Source organism: Thamnophis elegans, chromosome 10 (assembly GCF_009769535.1).
Source record: "Thamnophis elegans isolate rThaEle1 chromosome 10, rThaEle1.pri, whole genome shotgun sequence".
In the NCBI taxonomy this organism is placed as follows: Eukaryota; Metazoa; Chordata; class Lepidosauria; order Squamata; family Colubridae; genus Thamnophis; species Thamnophis elegans.
The window spans coordinates 62,490,192-62,512,219 of NC_045550.1; the positions used below are offsets into that span (position 1 = coordinate 62,490,192).

A 22,028-nucleotide genomic window follows, 5' to 3' on the forward strand; every position below is an offset into this window, starting at 1 on the left:
GTGAGTCAGTTGACATCATACCTCCCCACCCCCAAAAATAAGACTTTTTTGGTGACAAATATATATATATGTTCTTTTTATTTGTGCTGATAAATAAATAAAGGGAGACTAAAAATCATATATATATATATATATATATATATATATATATATATATATATATATATATATATATATATATATATATATATATATATGCTATATTTATGCTGATAAATAAATAAAGCAAATGTAACAAAAAGGCAACAGTAAAAAATATTGGGTTTCTGTCTGGATGGTCTCTTGTGACGAGCCTAATGACAGAGAGTGGAAGTGTGACCTTCCTCCCATACTTGGGCATACCAGGGGTTGTGACTTTAAATAAATATATATATATATATATATATATATATATATATATATATATATATATATATATATATATATATATATATGCTATATTTATGCTGATAAATAAATAAAGCAAATGTAACAAAAAGGCAACAGTAAAAAATATTGGGTTTCTGTCTGGATGGTCTCTTGTGACGAGCCTAATGACAGAGAGTGGAAGTGTGACCTTCCTCCCATACTTGGGCATACCAGGGGTTGTGACTTTAAGTATATATATATATATATATATATATATATATACATACACACACACACACACACACACACACACACACACACATATACATACATACATACATATATATATATAAATGACAGGGTCTTATTTTCAGGGAAACTCGGTATTTAAAGACTAACAACTCCACAAACTATTTTTTAAAAATCCCACTATATTTTAATTGGTCACTTCTTAGGATAAAAATAGTAGCCATTGCCCTCCAATTGCATTCTAGGACCATTGTCCCATTCCTTTTATCCGTTTATTTGCAACTGATAAGTAAAACAATGTAGAAAAATTAATATTAAAAATATTTGCCATTAAAATTTGGAATTATGATTTTAGGTGGCTTTGGGAAGTATACAAAGGTGTGTAGGAGAAGAGCAAACAAAACTGGTGGGCAAAGTTAAGGGTGCCATCGGCTCAGAGCAGGAGCGTGAAACTCGTGACCCGTGAGCCAGTTGCATCATGCGCTGGCCACGCCTACCCCCGTTTTAGCAAAGGGGGAAAAGTCACAAAACGTCATGTGATGACATGACAACACGAGTTTGACACCCTGTCTTAGAGTCATTATGTTGTCACAGGCCATCCAAGTCCAACTCTGTTGTGACCCGCCACCAGAGCTGGCAGCAGAGTCAGACAGGGAAGAGGTTGGGGAGGAACATGGGCCAGTCCTGGAGGCTGGGGAAGGCTCGGATGAGGGCTCTGTGTCGGAGGCAGAGATGGGGCCAAGGCCGTCTGGCAGTTCTCAGCTGCCTTTGGAGCTAGACAGCAGTGAGGCAGAGAAACAGCTGGAGCTTGTTCCCAGTGTGTGCAAGCGCAGAGCTGCCAGAAGAAAACAGCTAAAAAATCAGGGCCGACTTGGGAGTAAAGCCACAGGTGGACAGTGAATGGCCCCTCCCATAGGAAATAGAAGAGGAGTGAAAGGGGAGTGGGATTTTGTAGGAAACAATTCATTCGTTATTAATTAGTTCATTTCAGGAGTGTGAAGATCTGTCCGTGAATCTCAGAGACTCTGTGCCAAGTCTTTCCTTGCACAGCACTGTGTTTGGAAAATATTTACATGGCAGATTTCCAAGCTAGATAAGGTCTGTGGTCATAAATTCACCTTTGAAAGTCTGTTTACAGGCCTTTGCTGAATGTGAATGAGAGGAATTCACATTCGTTTAATAAAAGGGATTCTGTCGGGACCAGGAATCTGCTTCGTGCTTTTTGGGGAAACCTAGGTCAGAACAAGCTCCCCTTAAATTCAGTTGTTTCTTACTAAGTGCAATTAGTGCTGACCATTAGTTGACTAAATTCTTGAGTAATAAGCATGAGCAATAAATGTGAATTGCAAGTTAACATTTGGTCCTGATCTTTTCTGCAAACTAGCCAGAGCCAGAAATTCTCTATCCCTGATATTTACAGGACTAATAGATTATAAGTCAATACTGCTTTTTTTAAAGTTAGTTGTCTGTGAATTTTATTCCCCACACAAATAAAACAGAACATATTACCGACGAGAAGAGGTATATGGCAGTGTCCAGAAGTACTAATTTGGACTGGTATACAACTCCATTCACTGAACATCTTATATACTCTATGTCGTCGTTCTTTGAGAGGCAACCAGAAACATGGAAAAACTGATCTTCTATCTGAAATAAATTTACAAGGGTTTATGTACCGTGCCTGAGGAAAATCAGCCTGAGAGGAAAAATCATACTGCTTTCTAAGGAATCTTTTTGAGGGGAAAAAACTAAAAAGAACAAAAAAACTGTGTTTCTTAGAAATCAGAAACTTCTCAAGTCTTGATTTCTCTTCCCCCTTCCCCCCCAAAAAACTCAAGGGAATATAAAAAATAGCTTATATTGTAGGAGAATCCCACTCAATTTATTTTTAATGTATCTTGGCAGCTCCAATCTAGTCAATCAATATTCTATGTTAAAAACATATCCATCTGTTCGAACTATGTCATACATTTTCTAATACACTTCGGAAGCTTAGCCTTTCCACAAATCTGTACAAAATTACCCTTGAGAAACAAACGGTGATCTATTAAAAAAAAAAAGAAGCAAAGCTTTATAAACCAACATGGAAGAAATGTTTCTCTCTTCATACAATTATCATTGGAAGCTAGCATATTTGCAGGGGTGGGATTCAGCTGGTTCGCACCAGTTCAGACGAACTGGATGTTAATTTTACATCTGGTTCGCCGAAGTGGTAGTTCCAAGGACTGGCTGGCCCCTCCCCTGCCCCCCGCCCCTCTCAGGATTCTCCACGCGGTCTGCTCATCACGCCAGGTAGTGCAGGGCCTGCGCGGAGGCTGTGGGTCGATGAAAAACGGGCCTCCCAGGAGTCTGGAAACGGGCCTGTTTCTGGCCTCCGGAGGGTCTCTGGAGCCTGGGAGAGGCCGTTTTTGCCCTCCTGGAGGCCCGAGGAAAGCGTCCGGAGCCTGGGGAGGGCAAAAAACAGGCTTACCGGAAGTACCGGAAGTCCAAATACAGGCCTGTTTCCAGACTCCGGAGGGCTTCTAGAGCAGTGTTTCTCAACCTTGGCAACTTGAAGATGTCCGGACTTCAACTCCCAGAATTCCCCAGCCAGCATTTGCTGGCTGGGGAATTCTGGGAGTTGAAGTCCAGACATCTTCAAGTTACCAAGGTTGAGAAACACTGTTCTAGAGCATGGGGGAGACTGTTTTCAACCTCCCTGAGGCTCAAGGAAAGCCTCTAGAGCTTGGGGAGAGTGAAAATGTACCCCCTCCTGCTGCAGTGCAGGAAGCTTAGGCCACGGCCACCATGGCCACGCTCACTATGGCCACGCCCACCTAGCAATCGGGCAGAGAACCCGTTGCTAACATTTTTCAATCCCACCCCTGCCTATTTGGATTTAACATAAGCTTTCTCGCTCAAAAGAATGTGCAGGTGGAAAGCTTAGAAAGGTTTCAAAAAAGGGCAGGACAGAATAAAAAAGTAAAATAAATTCTGGATATGTCATGTGGGAAAGAAGAAAAAAAAAACAGAAAACACACACAAAAACGAACCTTTTGTTTCCCTGCGTTCCCGTTTTTCTCTGCAAACAAGTTGGGTAACTGACATAACATTATTCAATAATGACACTCAATAAAATAGCACAAAATAGTAATGTTATTTCACAGTCACTCAACTGTTTTTCCCTCTTAATTCTGTCCAGAAATGAGACTGTGCCCAATAAATTTTTGCCTTTACATTTTTTTTCACACTAGAATGAATGTCCTGAATAGCACAGGGCTGAAGTTGTTGAATACATTATTATGAAGAGGTTTACCTGCATGTCATAAGACCCATCGTGATTGTACTGTACAGTAATGTTCACATCTGTTGTAAAAATAAAGGTTTAAATTAATTCAAGGATTAGGGAAGATTGGAAATCCAACACTAAGTGTATAGTTAACCAGATAAACAGTAAAACTAAATCTCATTAATCTCTCCTACTACCCATTGTCTCTATTTTGTTTGCTGGTTTTGGTATTCATTCATTCACTCACTCACTCACTCACTCACTCACTCATTCATAAAACCTATATGGTCACCCAACTCATAGTACACTAATAAAACTCTAAATACAAAGGCCCAATAACTATAATCAAACCCAGGAAGTTTCAGATGGGCGAACGTCAATTCCCAGAATTTCCCAGCCAGTTTACAAAATATTCAGCCCAATTGCCCTATCCCTTTTTGCCTTTTTCAGCTGCACTGTAATGGAGTTCAGATACGTTCATTATCATTTCATAAGTCATTTTCAGTTATTTATTTATTGTTCATTCACTTACTTTTTTCATTATCCAGGAGAATCATGTTTCTAACATAGGGGATATTTATTCTTCTGCCGCTGCTGGATGCAAATGGAGAGAACTTATCTGGAATATTAAATATGTACAGAAAAATAGACATACTTAATACACATTTCCGCTGAATTGGACAATGCTAGCAATATTGAAACCTGCTTGCAGTTGGATACATTACTTTGCATAATGCTGCATGAACAGTGGTGGGATTCAGCCACTTTACACCTACTGGAGAGAACCGATTGTTAACTTTCTAAGCACTTCGGAGAACCGGTTGTTGGAAGAAATCTCATTTTGTTTTTTTCCCACTTTACAGGGCTAATCCTGTAAGGAAGGCAGGAAGGAAGGAAACATTCTGGTGTTGTTTCTAGCCTCATCGATATTGCCCTGCTTACAGAAACTGCCTCTCCGGTTAATGCTTACTACGTTGTAACAGCTAAGGCGAAGCGCCCATCGACCTGAGTGACGTTGAGTTGGCCACGCCCACCCAGTCACATGACCACTAAGCCACACCTACCCAGCTGGTCATTAGGGCAGAGAACCGGTTGTTGAATTATTTGAATCCCATCACTGTGCACACATAAGCACTATATACACATTTGAACTTCTCAGTACAAATTTATATTTGTGGGCAACTGTTCAAACTGGAATTTTCCATGCAACGAAACTGGGAACAATCTTTTATGCAAATTGCTCAAAGTCTCCATCTATGAGAATCCACACTGGATCAGAACACCTGTTAATGAACTGCCTCTCCGGTTAATGCTTACTACGTTGTAACAGCTAAGGCGAAGCGCCCATCGACCTGAGTGACGTTGAGTTGGCCACGCCCACCCAGTCACATGACCACTAAGCCACACCTACCCAGCTGGTCATTAGGGCAGAGAACCGGTTGTTGAATTATTTGAATCCCATCACTGTGCACACATAAGCACTATATACACATTTGAACTTCTCAGTACAAATTTATATTTGTGGGCAACTGTTCAAACTGGAATTTTCCATGCAACGAAACTGGGAACAATCTTTTATGCAAATTGCTCAAAGTCTCCATCTATGAGAATCCACACTGGATCAGAACACCTGTTAATGACTCAGTCTCAAATGCTTGCAAAACAGACTCTGAATCCCACAGCGTACGATCAAATCATGCAGCTTGATGGTATGCTTATAAGGTTATGTGTGTTCGATTGCATGTTGCCGCCACGCCAAGATAATCAAATGAAAAGTACTTAAACAGGATGCACAAAAACGGCCACAGTTTTTAAAGTACTTGAGTGTTTTTCAACCGTGGATGCTTTAAGGTACGTGGACTTCAACTCCCAGAATTCCCCAGCCAGCAGGAGTTGAAGTCCACACATCTTAAAGTTGCCACGATTGAGAGACATTGATATGGTAAGTAATATGTAAAAGCACCTTTTTCACTAATAAAACAGGAAAAAGCTGCAGCTTTCTTACCTTCTGTCTGGAGTCTAAAGGTATCAGTCACCAGTTTCTCTTTCAGAATGAGGCCAAGAGCTGCCTGGCACAAAGTCACTTTCGAAATTGACCGCTTGGGTGGAAAGAGCTCACTGTGGTGTTGAGGGATAAAATTTGTGTGAACGTTCCCAGCCTCAAACTCTGGATGGGCTGAGAGATTCAGTAAGAAATCCACATTGGTGCTCAGTCCGACGATCTGTCAAGGGAGGAAGACATGCACCAGAAAAAGGCCTATCAACAACGGGTGCTTTTTGGTCCTACTAATAAATCAATAGATCTGCAGCAATTTATGCAAGACCAAAAGATAAATTCATCAATTCAACTTGCATGCCGCTATATTGGCAAAGCCTCATGGCCTACTCACAGTCACACATGCCCTAATCACTTCTTGTCTTGACTATTGCAACGTGCTCCACATGGGGCTGCACTTGAAGAGCCTCCGGGAGCTCCAGTTGGTGCAAAATGCAGCGGCTTGCATGGTTTTATGCAGACCCCGGTGTGCACATGTATGACCTCTCCTGCAGGAGCTGCATTGGCTGCTGATTTGCTTCCGGGTGCAATTCAAAGGGCTGGTTATCACCTTTAAAGCCCTTCATCCTTCACCTCCAGGTTATCTGAGGGACTGTCTCTTGCCGGTCACATCTACCCAATCCATCAGAGGCAGGGAATGTTGTGGGTCCCATCCAGTGGTGGTTCTGGATCCCGTTGCAACCGGTACGGTGCAACGGCGCCCGGCATCCACCACATGAATGCACGCAGCACACAGGCACACGCACATAGCGCGCACATGCGTCCTTACCTCCTGCGACGCCTCTGCAACGCTCCAGCTGCTCGGTGGAACGTTGCACAGGCGCCGTATGCGAGTGTACAGAAGCGCCGAAGAGCTCAGATACAGGTAAGGAGAGCAGGCGGGCCCTCTAGAGCACCGTACTGGAATGGTACCCGGTGCTCTCGGCAGGCACCTGTACGCCCGTACTGGGGCATACCACCTGCAACCCACCACTGGCCCCACCTCCGAGGGAGATACACCTGGTGGGACCCAGAAGAAGGGCCTTCTCCGTGGTGGTTCCCTTTCTCTGGAACATCATTCCCCCAGAGATTAGAATGGCCCTCACTCTAATTCTCTTCCGGAAGGCACTGAAGACCTGGTTCTGCCAGCGGGCCTGGGGAACCCAGAGCGGGATGGAGCCCATTAAATGGCTGGTGTGATCTGCTGTTGCCTGAAGACTATCTACAACAGTCTTCCCCTGTTTTTCAACATAACACTGGGCCTTCTTGGCTGATGATTCTGGGAGTCATAACCTCTAAGGGCCTGAGAGTGTCCGACAGGGGAAATCTGGGAAATGATTTATCAGGTATGCCATTTGAAACACTTAAGAGAGTTTTACACTTACATTATATTGTTGAAGGCAGTATCTTAATTTCCTTAAAGCAGCTGGGCGATCTTCTGCCCAAACAACTAATTTAGCAATCATTGGATCATAGTATATAGAAACCTCATCTCCTAAAATAGAAATATATGGAAACATGATTTGCCAGAACAAATATGAAGATTTATATTTCCCATTTATAAACTGCCCATCTCCCTCAGAAGGAGCCGCTGGATTGTCCATGTTGTCACAGTTTAAGACAATGATGGCTAACTTAACCACCTTCACGCTCCTCCCCATGCACGTGCGACACCCCCCCCCCCATGTGTAGCCCCCCTGCCCATTTTTGTTTTTCAGGTTGGTACCAGGCGGCTTTCCAGGCCCAAAACAGGGTGTGTGTATGTTGGGGGGGGGGGGGAGAGGCTATGCCCCGTTTTGGACCTGGGAATCCTCCTGCACCAACCTGGAAGTCAAAACGAGATGCAGGCGTGCCACACGAGGACCCAAAATGCAATGCCAACTTACTGCGGGAAAATCCAACGATTTAATTATTTAAAATAATTTTAAAAACAATTTTAATTGTTGTCATTCGCATTCCGTTTTGGCCCTCCTTTGGCATCCTTTCTTTAATGATTCTGTCCCACTATTTCTTGATATTGCTGTAGTTCTTGTCCCGTGGCCAGCTGACTGTGGCGAATTGTCCCGTAACATGTTCACTGCGCCGACTTAGCTGCAGAAAGTTGGCCGTGGCAAGTTGTCATAGACCAGGGTGTCAAACTCAATTTCTTTTGAGGGCCGCATCAGGGTTTGTGTTTGACCAAGCGGGGGCGGGGCGGGAGTGCATGGCCAAGGTGGGGGTGGCCAGCTTGACATAACTCAGGTGGCGGCCCGAATGCTCTGCCATTGAAAACAGGCTCCCAGGCCCATTTGCGGCTGTGACGGCCTCCTGCAGCCCTCTGCCAACAAAAACGAAGCTCAAGAGGGCCACGTGCGGCACCCCTGGGCTCCATTTTCAGCCATGATGACCTCTTGCAGTCCTCTGCCAGCAAAAAGGGATCTCGGGGTGGGGGGGGGGGGGGAGATCTCGAGGTGGGGCTCCATTTTCGCTTGCAGAGGGCTGTAAGAGGCCATCACGGCCAGAAACGGGGCGTAGGAGGGCCACGTGCGGCCTTCACAAGTTCCATTTCCACTGGCTGAGGCACCACAGGCCAGTCCTTTGTTGTTTCTAGATCTGTGGGCCAGATCCAAGCCTCTCGCAGGCCAAATCCGGCCCGTGGGCCTTGGGTTTGACACCCTATTGTAGACTTGATTTAGTAGCAGGAAACCAACAACATTGGTCACGCGTCACATGTTCCAAAAAAAAAGGCAACTATCAGCAGGACTTTCAAAACCAGAAGACAATTCTGCCCATCCTAGTGAGAGGGTTTCATTTTACCTTGTCTTACCCCGGTTTCTATCCTGGTGCAGCTGTCAGCAGGAGGCGTGGACAGATGCAATAAAGGTCCAGCTCCTGGCATGAAGTTATTGTTGGGATCTTCGGCGTAGATCCTAGCTTCAAATGCGTGTCCCTTGAGGACAATTTCTTCCTGAGTCAGAGGAATCTTCTCTCCCGCAGCCACCTGTAAAGAACAGCCCTCTTTGAAAAAAAAGGTTTTTTTTTTCCCAAGAGGCAACTGGACTTTCTTGTTTTTTCTGTTGAAAATGTTTTGCCTCTCATGCAAGAAGCTGTAGAGCTGAAGAAGCTTCTTGGATGAGAACACAATTAAAGAAAAACCAGAAAGTCCAGTTGCGTCTTGGGGGGGAAAAGTACCTTTAAGATAAAATTTAGAGTAAACTATTAGTGAATCTGAATGTAAAATAACTTCAAGAAAATGTATTTGTTCACAGGCCAAGGAAATGAAAAAAAAGGCTAATTGATAGTAGCAACCTGCACTAAATTGCTTCCTCTAACCCTGCCCATTGTTTAAAGACAGCATTTCTAACAGAACTCAGAATTGAAGGGATCATATAATGAAAGACAGTCAAGCCACAAATGTCTTGCTTGATGCTTAGTGTGTTAAAATATTCATGACTGGGAAAGACGTGGGGACAAGGTCAGCCAATAGGCATAGCAAATAAGTCAGCCAATGGGAGCTTAAACAGATCAGAGTCTGTGCAGAGAATTGAAACAGAGACTTAAGAAGAAAGCAGTCTGCTGCTCTGAGAAGTAAACAAGCAGTCTGTCTGGGCTTGTCTGCTGAAATGAAGCTAACTGCTTGTGTTTGCCTGTAACCCTCTTGCCTTGTGTTTACTTGGAAGAACCACCTGTTGGTATTGTACATTTATTCATCTATTCTTACGCATATAAAAAAGTTAATGAATCCTGCTGCATCAGTTTTCTCTGTGTGCTTTCTCTATTTGAATTTATGCAACAAACTCTGACATAGAGTTCCAAAAAGTCAAAGACAACTCTGTATGTAGAGCTGAGGTGGCGCAGTGGGTAGAGTGCAGTACTGCAGGCCACTTCAGCTGACTGCTATCTGCAGTTCAGCGGTTCAAATCTCACCGGCTCAGGGTTGACTCAGCCTTCCATCCTTCCGAGGTGGGTAAAATGAGGACCCGGATTGTGGGGGCAATATGCTGACTCTGTAAACCGCTTAGAGAGGGCTAAAAGCCCTATGAAGCGGTATATAAGTCTAACTGCTATTGCTATTGCTATAAACACCCCACAGCTAAACAGCAATAGCACTTAAGAGTTATATACTGCTTCACAGTGCTTTACAGCCCTCTCTAAGCAGTTTACAGAGTCAGCATATTTGCCCCCAACAATCTCGATCCTCATTTTACCAACCTCAGAAGGATGGAAGGCTGAATCAACCATGAACCAGTGAGAATCGAACTCCAGACTGCGGGCAGAGTTAGCCTGCAGTACAGCATTTTAACCACTGTACCAACAGGGCAGTGAGAACTGCTTTGTCTAGGGCAGGGGTGTCAAACTGGGGGCCCGTGGGCTGGATGTGTCATGATATTGCAGACCAGCTAATCTTTCCATCCTTGATCTTCACCTCCCCCACCCCAGGCCTCCCCCAAAGTGTGCTTGGGTGTAAATAAATGGGGGAGGATGGATATGCAGGGTTCCCTCTTTCTGTCCAAGTCAAAAAAAAAACCAATGCCCTTCCTATCTCCTTCTTGGAACATATTGGGACAGAAAGAATATAATGAATGGCCGCAAGTGAAGGAACCATCTTGCTTCTTGAAAATCCAACAGAATTCCTATTCTTTGTTACTTCTTACCTTCAGTTGCCATTCCACCAAGTCAGTCCCCGTGATCATCTCAGTAACTGGATGCTCCACCTGCAGCCTAGTATTCATTTCCATGAAATAGAAATTATGTGCGCTGTCCATGATAAACTCCACAGTTCCTAAAATATTTAACAAAGGCATAGTATACAAAGACTGTATTAAAACTGCAAATGAATACAATCCCAATATAGCTTCATGGTCCCTGAGATTCACTGACTAAAGTAAGCATCATCTATGGGGATTCTCAGTCATCCAGGCCATGATTGTCCCAAAGGTGCTTTCCCAAAAAGGCAACTGAACTTTCTGCTTTTTCCTTGAAGATGTTTCACTTCTCATCTAAGAAGCTTCTTCAGTTCTGATTGAATGGTAGAGCAGTCATCTGGTCATTACCACTTCCTCTGAGATAAACTCCCGGAGTGGCCTCAACAATTCTCCAAAAAGAGGGCTAAGGTCCAGATGGAATATAAATCCTTCCACCCTCCACCATTCAGAACCGAAGAAGCTTCTTGGATGAGAAGCGAAACTTCTTCAAGGATAAAGACTTTTGAAAAAGCGCCTTTGGGATAAAGCAGGCATTATATATCAAACTAATAGTTAAAGATTATTTATATACGTATGTGTAACTGAGAAATAAAATTGCTCGGGCATTTAACATGTAGCTCCTTCAAAAGAAACTGTAAAAGCCATTAGGTTCCATTGTTTGTGGTGTATTGCAACAGATTTTGATCTGAATTCTCCAAAATGCAAATGAGGCAGGAAATACCTATTGCAGTGTTTCTCAACCTTGGTAGCTTTAGGGATGTGTGGACTTCAACTCCCAGAATTCCCCAGACAACATGGGGTATCCTCTAAGCCAGTGTTTCTCAACCTTGGCAACTTGAAGATGTCTGGACTTCAACTCCCAGAATACCCCAGCCAGCGAATGCTGGCTGGGGAATTCTGGGAGTTGAAGTCCAGACATCTTCAAGTTGCCAAGGTTGAGAAACACTGCTCTAAGCTGAGTTAAACTGCAGTTACAACAGCCAAGTATCTTATCTTATAAGCAGACCACTGATTTCGATGACTGGTGTTTTAAAAAATCAAGATGGCAGCCATGACAGTGGAGTTGATACTCTGCCGGGTTTTATGTGCATTTATTTACATGCTTTGATTAGTCTGTTGTGGCTGCCATTTTGATTTTTTTTTCTTATTATACCTGGCAGATACCTTTAATTCTTTTCGGGGAAGCTGCTCTATGTGTGAGAGGCTAATTTTTTTTCACAATCGTGGCAACTTTTAAGACATGTGGACTTCCATTCCCAGAATTCCCCAGCTAGCACGGTTGGCTGGGAAATTCAGGGAGTTGAAGTCCACATGTCTTAAAACCACCAAGCTTTTAGATTTCTTTCCAACTCCTATCCACTCAGAGCAGTGGTGGGATTCAGCCGGTTCACACCTATTCGAGAGAACCGGTTGTTAACTTTCCGAGCAGTTCGAAGAATTGGTTGTTGGAAGAAATCTCTTTCGTTTTTTCCCACTTTACAGGGCTAATCCTGTAAGGAAGGAGGAAGGAAACATTCTGGTGTTGTTTCTAGCCTCATCTTGATTGCCCTGCTTACAGAAACTGCCTCTCCGGTAACCCTTATTACATTGTCACAGCTAAGGCGAAGCACCCATTGATGTGAGTGACATGAGTTGGCCACACCCACAAGGTCACATTACCACATAGCCATGCCTGCCCAGCTGTTCAATATGGCAGAGAACTGGTTGTTAAATTATTTGTATCCCACCACTGACTCAGTCACATGACCAGGGAGTGGGGGGTGGAGTAAGTGGGAGACTTAGAATACCTCCACCTTCTGAGCTGTCAATCACCTGCTTCTCCTGCTGGAAACACACTGGGAAATTTCTCCTAAAAAGTTTTTCTTTGCAGTCCCCAGCCAGAACTGGCTCACTTTTCAATTTGAGATTGCTCCCCACCCCCATATTCTAAATTTGATCCAATCCTGTTCAGTTGTCAGGGGAGTTAACCTGCGGATGGGCCAGAAAGAGTCCTAAGATCTTTTACATAATTTCTTTCCAAGCATAAGTTGAGCTGGATAAAAGCATAAATACTTTTCCCTATGACCTAGGCTTCCTGAGAAAGCATAAATCACAATCTTAGTCCCCAAAACCCTCTTTTATTTAGACGGCTGTGAATTATGGTCATTCCCGGCCCGTAATGATTCAAAAACAGTCTGCGAAGAGTCCGACAGACGTCTGCTCGAGTTGCCACAGTCTTTCAGGGGAATGTTGATAAGCACCCACCTTTATCTCCCTTGAAACGCTGCCAGAGACCTAATTGCCAATTAGTTTTGCAAGGCCAAACAGCACAGAGTCAAACAGAGCTTCTCAGAGCTTGAACCGACTAGATGAACTAATTGCTTCCTGCAAAGGCTCACCTCCATTTGCTCCTCTTTTATGTCTTGTGGGAGGGGCCAATCATCTCCAAGCCTTACTCCCAAGTCACCCTTTTTTTCTTAATTGTTCTTGCCTTCTGGCAGCTCTGCGGAACAGGCTCACACTGTTCTTCTGCCTCGCTGATGTCAGACTCTGGAAGCAGCACATAACTACCAGGTGGCCCTGGCCCCCTCTCTGCCTCCGATGCAGAGCCCTCGTCCGAGCCTTCCCCAGACTCCAGGACTGGCCCCTGTTCCTCCCCAACCTCCTCACTGTCCGACTCTGCTGCCAGTTCGCAGACCGCTGGCGAACCACAACAGAACCTGTCTTCAGCATTAAAAGGAAGTAGAGCTTGCAATACCTGCCCCAACGTAGTTCACGGCTTTTGCTGCCCTAACAGCGGCCTCTCCAAGCTTTCTTCTCACTTCAGGCTTAATTCCTGGCTAAGAAGGATAGCAATAATATTAGGTTAGGCTCACACGATGCACCAAGACACACCTGCATTCTTGCTGACTGCACATTCATATTTGGACAATTGGTGTCGAAGGTTTTTTTCCTTACAGGTGGTCCTCGACTTATGACCATCGTGGAGCCCGCTGATCAGGGCCGTTAAGTTGTGATGGTCGTAAAAGAAGTCAATTTTACCTTTTTTTTTTTTGCAGTGGTTGTTACGTGAATGCCACAGTCGTTAAGGAAATGCGCGTGGGCATTACGCACACCAAAGATTCACTGTGGGCGGCGCAATTTTGCCAAAAACTCAAAGCAAAAAAGGTAATACACTGCTGGGTTGTATAAACAGAGGCATAGAATCAAGATCACGTGAAGTATTAGTTCCACTTTATAGATCAGTGTTTCTCAACCTTGACAACTTTAAGTCCTGTGGACTTCAACTCCCAGAATCCCCCAGCCAGCACAGCTGGCTGGGGGATTCTGGGAGTTGAAGTCCACAGGACTTAAAGTTGCCAAGGTTGAGAAACACTGTTATAGATCATACCTGGTACACTGCGACCAATTCTGGTCACCATACTACAACAAAGATGTTGAGACTTTGGAAAAAATTCAGAGAAGAGCAACTAAGACGATCAAAGGCCTGGGGACTAAAACACACGAAGAACAGTTGCTGGATTTGGGTCTGGCTAGTCTAAAGAAAAGAAGAATTAGGGGTGACCTGTTAGCAGTATTTTATGATTTGAGGGGAAAAGAAGAGGAGCCTTTTTTTTCTTCTGTGAAGCGTTTGTTAAGTGAGTTTTGCCCCCATTTGCCACGACCTTTCTTGCCACAGCTGTTAAGTGAATCACTGCGGTTGTTAAGATAGGGACACGGCTGCTAAGTGAATCTGGCTTCTCCGTTGATTTTGCTTGTCAGAAGGTCGCGCAAAGGGGATCCTATGACTCCAGGACACTGCAGCCGTCATAAATATCAGTCTGTTGCCAAGCATCTAAACTTTGATCATTGGGGATGCTGCAAACGTTGTAACTGAAAAATGGCCATATGTCACACTGGCCACCGTATTGGCAGAAAACTTAACATAGGCCGTACAAAACATCCAAAATACAAATGGGTTGAAAATAACGAGCATCACAGTCCTTATCCAAGCTGCTAAGACACCACAAGCATTTAAATGCATGTTAAGAACATGAGAAAGAATTCAGATTTTCAGATTAACAGAGTTGGAAGGGACCTTGTGGGTCAAGTTGTTAATATCACTTTATAATGCTTTGGTAAGGCTACACTTGGAATCCTGCATTCAGTTTTGGTCACCACGATGTAGAAAAGATGTGGAGACTCTGGAAAGAGTGCAGAGAAGAGCAACAGAGATGATTAGGGGACTGGAGGCTAAAACATATGAAGAACGGTTGCAGGAACTGGGTATGTCTGATTTAATGAAAAGAAGGACTAGGGGAGACATGATAGCAGCCTTCCAATATCTCAGGGGTTGCCACAAAGAAGAGGGAGTCAAACTATTTTCCAAGGCACCTGAGGGTAGAATAAGAAGCAATGGATGGAAACTAATCAAGGAGAGAAGCAACTTAGAACTGAGGAGACATTTCCTGACAGTGAGAACAATTAATCAGTGGAACAGAAGTTGCCTCCAGAAGTTGTGAATGCCCCAACACTGGAAGTCTTTAAGAAGATGTTGGATAGCCATTTGTCTGAAATGGTAAAGGGTTTCCTGCGTAGGCAGGGGTTGGACTAGAAGACCTCCAAGGTCCCTTCCAACTCTGCTATTGTATTGTATTGTATTGTATTATTGTATTGTATTGTATTGTATCTAGTCCAACACACACACCCCCAAGCAGAAGACCCTACATCATTTCTAACAGATGGACAATTGGACATCTCTTCTTGAAAGCTTCTAGTGATGAAGCTCCCATAACTTCTCAAGGCAAACTGTTCCACTGGTTGAAAACAAAGCCACTAAAAACTTTCTAGAAAAAGTAATTCCTTCCATGCTCAGAAGAAAGAAGGAATGGCTACATCACACATTTGTAAGGAAACTGCACTCTGTTCAATATGGTTCATAGAGAATTGCAGAGTAATATGCTTTGAGAATTTCAGGACCTTGAAAAAGATATTATTTTCTGCAGAAATAGTAGACTTGAGACTGCCTTAATGACAAGCATAAAAACAAAAATTATAACAACATAGCAAGCACAATAATCATAGTTATTTGAAGTATCTTTCAAAAGCTGCCTACTTACCCCTGGAGCTTCCTCAATAATTTTTTGATGTCTTCTCTGTACACTGCAATCTCTTTCAAACAGGTAAACTGCATTGCCATGTTGGTCTCCAAATACTTGAACTTCTACGTGCCTGTTTCATATTTTAAAGTTTGTAAGTGGGGCCATAATATTGTCCATCGATGCTTATTTTTAATCCCAAATTTTAGAATTCACATATTAATAAAATCCATTAAGATACTTTGGGGATACTTTACTTTTTTAGATCTAGAAATAAGGCTTATTCATTTCTCCTATCTTTATTTAATTAAGCATTAAACATATCATGGAGGAGTCCATACCTCAAAAGTGGCAGGATTTTCCAGTTTGCTTTTTGGATGAAAGGATGTGGGACAACTTTCTCTTTTTTTCCCAACTGTTGTCATGAATTTTATGGCTCACCTCAGAGATTTCTATGCCAGCCCTTCAAGGAAGGCCAGGTCAGAAAAAAAGGCACAAGAAACTAGAATTCTACTTTATGACTATTGCTGTAAAAATTGGAATCCTGAAAGTCCAAAGACATTTCTTTTTTCTTCCCTTTTATATGAAAGAAAACCAAGGGAGAAATCCCATGTTTCCGTCTCATGCTTTCCTGTTTTCTTGGGGTAAGCTGCAATGCTTTGTGGGAATGACTTTTGCAGACAGGGCGATGAGATATCATCAAGAGAACAATGAGATAAAAGGCAGCTAAGCCCACAGGAAGAATGTAGGGAGGGCAAGATCTCAGAAGAAACCATTCTTAGTTTGCAAGTTGTAAATTGTTCCCAGAGAAAGAGATACTTTCAAACCTGCAAGATTCTATTAATGTAACCTTCAATAAAGTAGAATTGGCTCATCTAGTCATGCAGAGAAAAGCAACAAAGATGATTAGGGGACCAGAGGATAAAACATATGAAGAACGGTTGCAGGAACTGGCTATGTCTAGTTTAATGAAAAGAAGGACTAGGGGAGACATGATAGCAGTCTTCCAATATCTCAGGGGCTGCCACAAAGAAGAGGGAGTCAAGCTATTCTCCAAAGGACAGAAAGAAGAAGCAATGGACAGAAACTCATCAAGGACAGAACCAGCTTAGAACTAAGGAGAAATTTCCTGACAGTTAAAACAATTAATCAGTGAAATGACTTGTCTCCAGAAGTTGTGGGTACTCCAACACTGGAGTTTTTAAAGAAACGATTGGACAGCTTTTTGTCTGAAATGTTATTGGGTTTCTTCCTTATAGCAATAGCAGTTAGACTTATATACCGCTTCATCGGGCTTTCAGCCCTCTCTAAGCGGTTTACAGAGTCAGCATATTGCCCCCAACAACAACCCGGGTCCTCATTTTACCCACCTCGGAAGGATGGAAGGCTGAGTCAACCCTGAGCCGGTGAGATTTGAACAGCCAAACTGCAGAACTGCAGTCAGCTGAAGTAGCCTGCAGTGCTGCATTTAACCACTGCGCCACCTCGGCTCGCTTGAGCAGGGGGTTGGACTAGAAGACCTCCAAGGTCCCTTCCAACGCCATTATTCTCTTTTCCTGTTTCCTGCCTGGTCTTCTTTGTATGGCTGACATAGCTTATGTTCTATAAACAGTTGGTGCATATTTTCTTCAAGGTCATCTTGTGCTCCTCTACAATGTGCTTCCTGCCACCTAGTGGAGCTACTAAAAGGGAGTGCTAAAGAGCTGCCAAACAGATTGTTGTGTTTACCTTGGATTGTCAACAAACTTCTCTATCAACATGGCATCGTCGTTAAAGGACTTCTTTGCCTCTCTTCGAGCTGATTCCAATTGTTCCTGAAATTCTTTTTCAGTGAGTGCTATTCTCATTCCCTAGGGCAAATAAGGGATGAAACTAACATTAGCAAAACAAGGAAATAAATTAGTTTGGGGGAAAAAACAGCAAGAAATATTTTCTGTTATATTAATGGCAACAGAGGCACCTCTTTTGCACAATCACTAGCTTAAATTTCTGATTTCCATATATATCACAGAGAATACATGCATAGATTATATATATATATTCCTGGTAGCCGTAAACAAGATTGATCTGTAGTTTTAAAAAGATTCTTTTAAGGGTTATGTAGCATTTATCGGAGAGCACTTGAGAGGAGACTACAACATCAGTTCATCTTTGACTTTATTAAAGATAGAAAGCAACATAAATAAAAACAAAAAACAAGTGACACACTGCAATGCAACTTTAGTGTCTACAACTTCATTCCCCAAAGCTTATTGATACTCCATTGTTGCGCATGGGTGTGCTCATTCACAATGGACTACACTCAGTTCACAAATGCCAAGTGTTTTGGATTAGCATCACGTTAACCAAATATGTTATGACTGCTTATTCAAGTCCTGCTTATTTAATAAATGTATTTAACTATGGTTTACTGCAGGATTCTCCCAACTTGGCAATTTTAAGGCTTATGGACTACAACTCAAATACTGGCTGAGGAGTTCTGGGAGTTGGAAGTCCACAAGTTGCCAAGTTGGGAGACTCCTGGTTTACCGCAAGGAGGGAATCTAGCTAAGATATGAATGCACTGTGAGTGCACAGTTCCTGCACCAACACAGGTGAAAGGAATTATAGCTTAAGTAGAACTTTATGATGCAACCAATGGAAGACTGATAGATGAAATCTCATCGAACAGATGCTACCTTGCCTCCACCTCCACGGACTGCTTTGATCATAACTGGGTAGCCGATCCTTCTGGCTTGCTCTTCCAAAAAGCTGTCGGATTGCTCTTCCCCGTGGTAACCTTCCACCACGGGAACTCCCGCCGCAGACATGATGGCCTTAGAAGTACTTCAAGGGAACACAACTTCATGTTCAGTGTCAACAATGGACTCTGCAAAACAGCTTTTTTCCCCTCCCACAACCCATCTCTCTTTCAACTGATGCAACTTCCTTACAGTATTTAGAACATTCCATTTTGATTAAGGAGAAAATCTATGTCTCCACCAAGGGTCAATCCTGATTTGATGGCATGTAAATCAACCACTACTTCATCTAGATTCCATCCCTTCCCTTCTATGATTCACATGTCTGGGCTCCTCCCACCTCAATTAAATGAGATATTAATTAATTAAGTGTCCCCTCCGGATTTTACTCCATTAGCCATTGCAGACTATAAGTGGTGGTGGTTAGTCTCCTTTTCAAGGCCACTGAGCCAATGCTGCCCAAAGACATTTCCACAGTCATGTGACAGTATATTACAAAGTGCTATTACATGAAGTGGTACCTATTCATCTACTTGCATTGGGATACTTTCGTACTGCTAAGTTGGCAGGAGCTGGAGCGAGGATGGGAGTTCACCCCGTCGTGTGGTGCTCGGGTCTCGGTTGCTGGCTGGCTTTCTAGCCAACAAAAACAGCCTCTTAAATGCTGAGCCACCACACCACCCATAAGTTAAATAAAGGCCCACGTGAAATTGAACCAAAAGTTGTACTGCATTCGGGCACTCTACACTGAGACTTTTGACAACCGTAATTCTCAGAATATTAAAGGATCACAGGGTTAATTCGCTGCGTATATCAAAGAGGGCGGCCCAATTCAGAAACAAGAAACAACCTTGTAGTTCTAACAAAATTCTCTTTCCATAATAAGCTTAGCCATGAAATAACACAGAATACCTCTTAATGCCCATATCTCTGATAGCAGACGAAGGAGGACCGATGAAAATGATCCCTTCTTGGTTACAGAGTTCAGCAAACTCTGTGTTTTCAGATAGGAAACCGTAGCCTGGATGGATAGCCTAAAGTAGGAAATATCAAAGGCAGATTGTGAGAGGCTTTATGGCTTTGTGATGTTTCTGCTGAGCTGCCCCAGAAGCTGAATCTGACCTCCAAAATGCAGGAATGTCCACACGGCTCTTTTCTGTTCCCCAAACACTCTCAAAAGCAAATTGAAGCTGCCTACAATCTTTTCTATTGCCACTGAGCTCCGAATACTACCGGCAATCTGTCATTCCTTCAGCTGACCAAAAGGAGGATGCAACGGTTAGTGGGTGTCCACTTCGCCTGCCTAACAATTACCACTGTATGTGACCAGCAAAAAAATCTGATCAATTGCTATGAGAGTGATCTGCAAAGCCATCGCAGACATCAGCCCTCTGTGCACTTAAAAGACCTATGAAAGAGTAGCCTAGACATATTGTTAGGATGGCTGAACCAGGGGTGGGTTCCTGCCAGTTCTAACCTCTTCTATAGAAGAGGTTCCACAAATCTATCATGCTGTTTAGAACCGGTTCCAGCTCCCTCCCTCTGCCCGTTCGCACCACGCTTGCCCCACCCGCCGCTCACTGATTGGCTGGCTCACCAATCACCCTGCCCACCTCGAAGAGTCCTATCTAAACGTTAAAGTCTTAAAGCTGTCAAGTTTGAACACCCCTGGGTTTTTTTTTCTAAAGGGTTAGGGGTGGGTCTTGTAACTTGACAGCTTTAAGACTTGCACACTTCAATGCCAGAGTTCCTGAGCCAACATGCCTGGAGGAGGAATTCTGGGAGTTGAAGTCCCCAAGTCTTAAAGCTGTCAAGTTTGAACACCCCTGGTTTTTTGTTTTTTTCTAAAGGGTTAGGGGTGGAAGGGTCATGTAACTTGACAGCTTTAAGACTTGCACACTTCAATGCCAGAGTTCCTGAGCCAACATGCCTGGAGGAGGAATTCTGGGAGTTGAAGTCCACAAGTCTTAAAGCTGTCAAGTTTGAACACCCCTGGGGGTTTTTTTTCTACAGGGTTAGGGGTGCAAGGGTCGTGTTAACTTGGCAGCTTTAAGACTTGCACACTTCAACGCCAGAGTTCCTGAGCCAACATTTTGGTTGCTAAGCAAGAGCGTTGTTAAGTGAGTTTCACCACATTTTACAAGTTGGCCACGCCCACCCAGTCACATGACTGCCATGCCACTCCCACTCAGTCACACGGCCAGCAAGCCACTCCCACCTGGTCACATGGGCGGCAGGCCACTCCCACAAAGCAGGCCACACCTACAGAAGAGGTTCTAAAAAAATTTGAAACCCACCACTGGGCTGAACCTCTGCAGGTAGCAGGCACATAATCTAACCACAGAAAGAACTGGGATATTAGCAGAATATTTACACAACTTTATAGGAAATGAGACCATTTTAAAAAAGCAGAATTGCTGAATACATTGAAACTGCTCCAAGAAAGTCAGTCAGAATACCAATAGCCTGCAATGTGAGCGCTTAAGTCACTTACGCACAGAATTCATGTTATTATGTTTCACTAACCCAATTTTAAGTAAAACATAGCTGTTACAAAGCAGGATTTGTACCTGTGCTGCAGAGTTTCGGGCTGCTTGCATTATTTTTTCCATCGACAGATAGCTCTGCTGAGATGGTGCTGGGCCAATGCAATAGGCTTCATCGGCCTACAAGAAAACGCCATCATTTTATTACTATACTTTATTTATACTTCATTACATATTTTAACTTTTCTGCAAGACTTTGAAAAACCTCTTGGAGGAACAAGCTCAAGCAGCAAAGGGGTTGAGCTGGATCAGCCAGAAGATAGCTTAACGAAAAATCAAAATGAAAGTTGCAACCAGGCTATCAAAGCCCCGCCCCTTTATAATTTGTGAAGTTAAAAGGGAAAGCCTCCTCTCGCACATATGTGCTAGTCGTTCCCGACTCTAGGGGGCGGTGCTCATCTCTGTTTCAAAGCCGAAGATCCAGCTCTATCCAAAGACGTCTCCATGGCCATGTGGCTGGCATGACCCAGGACACTGCAAACTGTCATAAATATGAACCAGTTGAGAAATGTCCGAATTTTAACTACGTGCTCATGGGGAATTCTGCAAAGAATGTTTGAAAAACAGTCATACGTCACTTTTTTCAGTGCTGCTGTAATTTTGAACAGTCACTAAATGCATGGTTGTAAGTTGAGGATTACCTGCACTGTGATCAATCTAAACCAAGAGTGTCAAACTCAATTTCCTTAAGGGTTGTGTTTGACTGGGGATGGGGGGAGGCGTAGCATGGCCAGGATGGGCCATTTTCGCTCCATTTTTTGCTGGCAGGACTGCAGGAGGCCATCCTGGCTGAAAACGGGGCCACAGCCCGTTTTCACTGGCAGAGGCACCGCGGGCCGGTCCTTTGTTATTTCCAGGGCGGCCCTGAAGTCCAGATCTAAGCAGCATCCTCACCCCACTCTTGAGTTTGACACCTCTGATCTAAAGCTAAAAAGGTAAAGGTTCCCCTCGGACATAAGTGCTAGTTGTTCCCAACTCTAGGGGGCAGTGCTCATCAAAGCCTAATAGCCAGCGCTGTCCGAAGACGTCTCCGTGGTCATGTGGCCAGCATGACTAAATGCCGAAGGTGCACGGAGCACTGTTACCTTCCCACCAAAGG

The 22,028-nt window shown here is 43.6% G+C and overlaps 1 protein-coding gene across 1 annotated transcript in view; it reads right to left on the bottom strand.

Moving 5' to 3' along the window:
- Positions 1 to 22,028, bottom strand: part of MCCC1 (methylcrotonoyl-CoA carboxylase 1) — a 32,310-nt gene that overhangs the window by 7,434 nt on the left and 2,848 nt on the right. The window contains exons 4-16 of the mRNA XM_032225362.1: positions 20,954 to 21,049; positions 19,296 to 19,417; positions 18,321 to 18,468; positions 17,371 to 17,492; positions 15,664 to 15,775; positions 13,323 to 13,404; positions 10,535 to 10,662; positions 8,697 to 8,880; positions 7,286 to 7,395; positions 5,871 to 6,087; positions 4,398 to 4,484; positions 3,893 to 3,942; positions 2,107 to 2,244 (exon numbers count right to left, since the gene is read on the bottom strand). Coding sequence (XP_032081253.1) covers positions 2,107 to 2,244; positions 3,893 to 3,942; positions 4,398 to 4,484; positions 5,871 to 6,087; positions 7,286 to 7,395; positions 8,697 to 8,880; positions 10,535 to 10,662; positions 13,323 to 13,404; positions 15,664 to 15,775; positions 17,371 to 17,492; positions 18,321 to 18,468; positions 19,296 to 19,417; positions 20,954 to 21,049 — 1,596 coding nt within the window. The remainder of the gene's footprint in view (positions 1 to 2,106; positions 2,245 to 3,892; positions 3,943 to 4,397; positions 4,485 to 5,870; positions 6,088 to 7,285; positions 7,396 to 8,696; positions 8,881 to 10,534; positions 10,663 to 13,322; positions 13,405 to 15,663; positions 15,776 to 17,370; positions 17,493 to 18,320; positions 18,469 to 19,295; positions 19,418 to 20,953; positions 21,050 to 22,028) is intronic.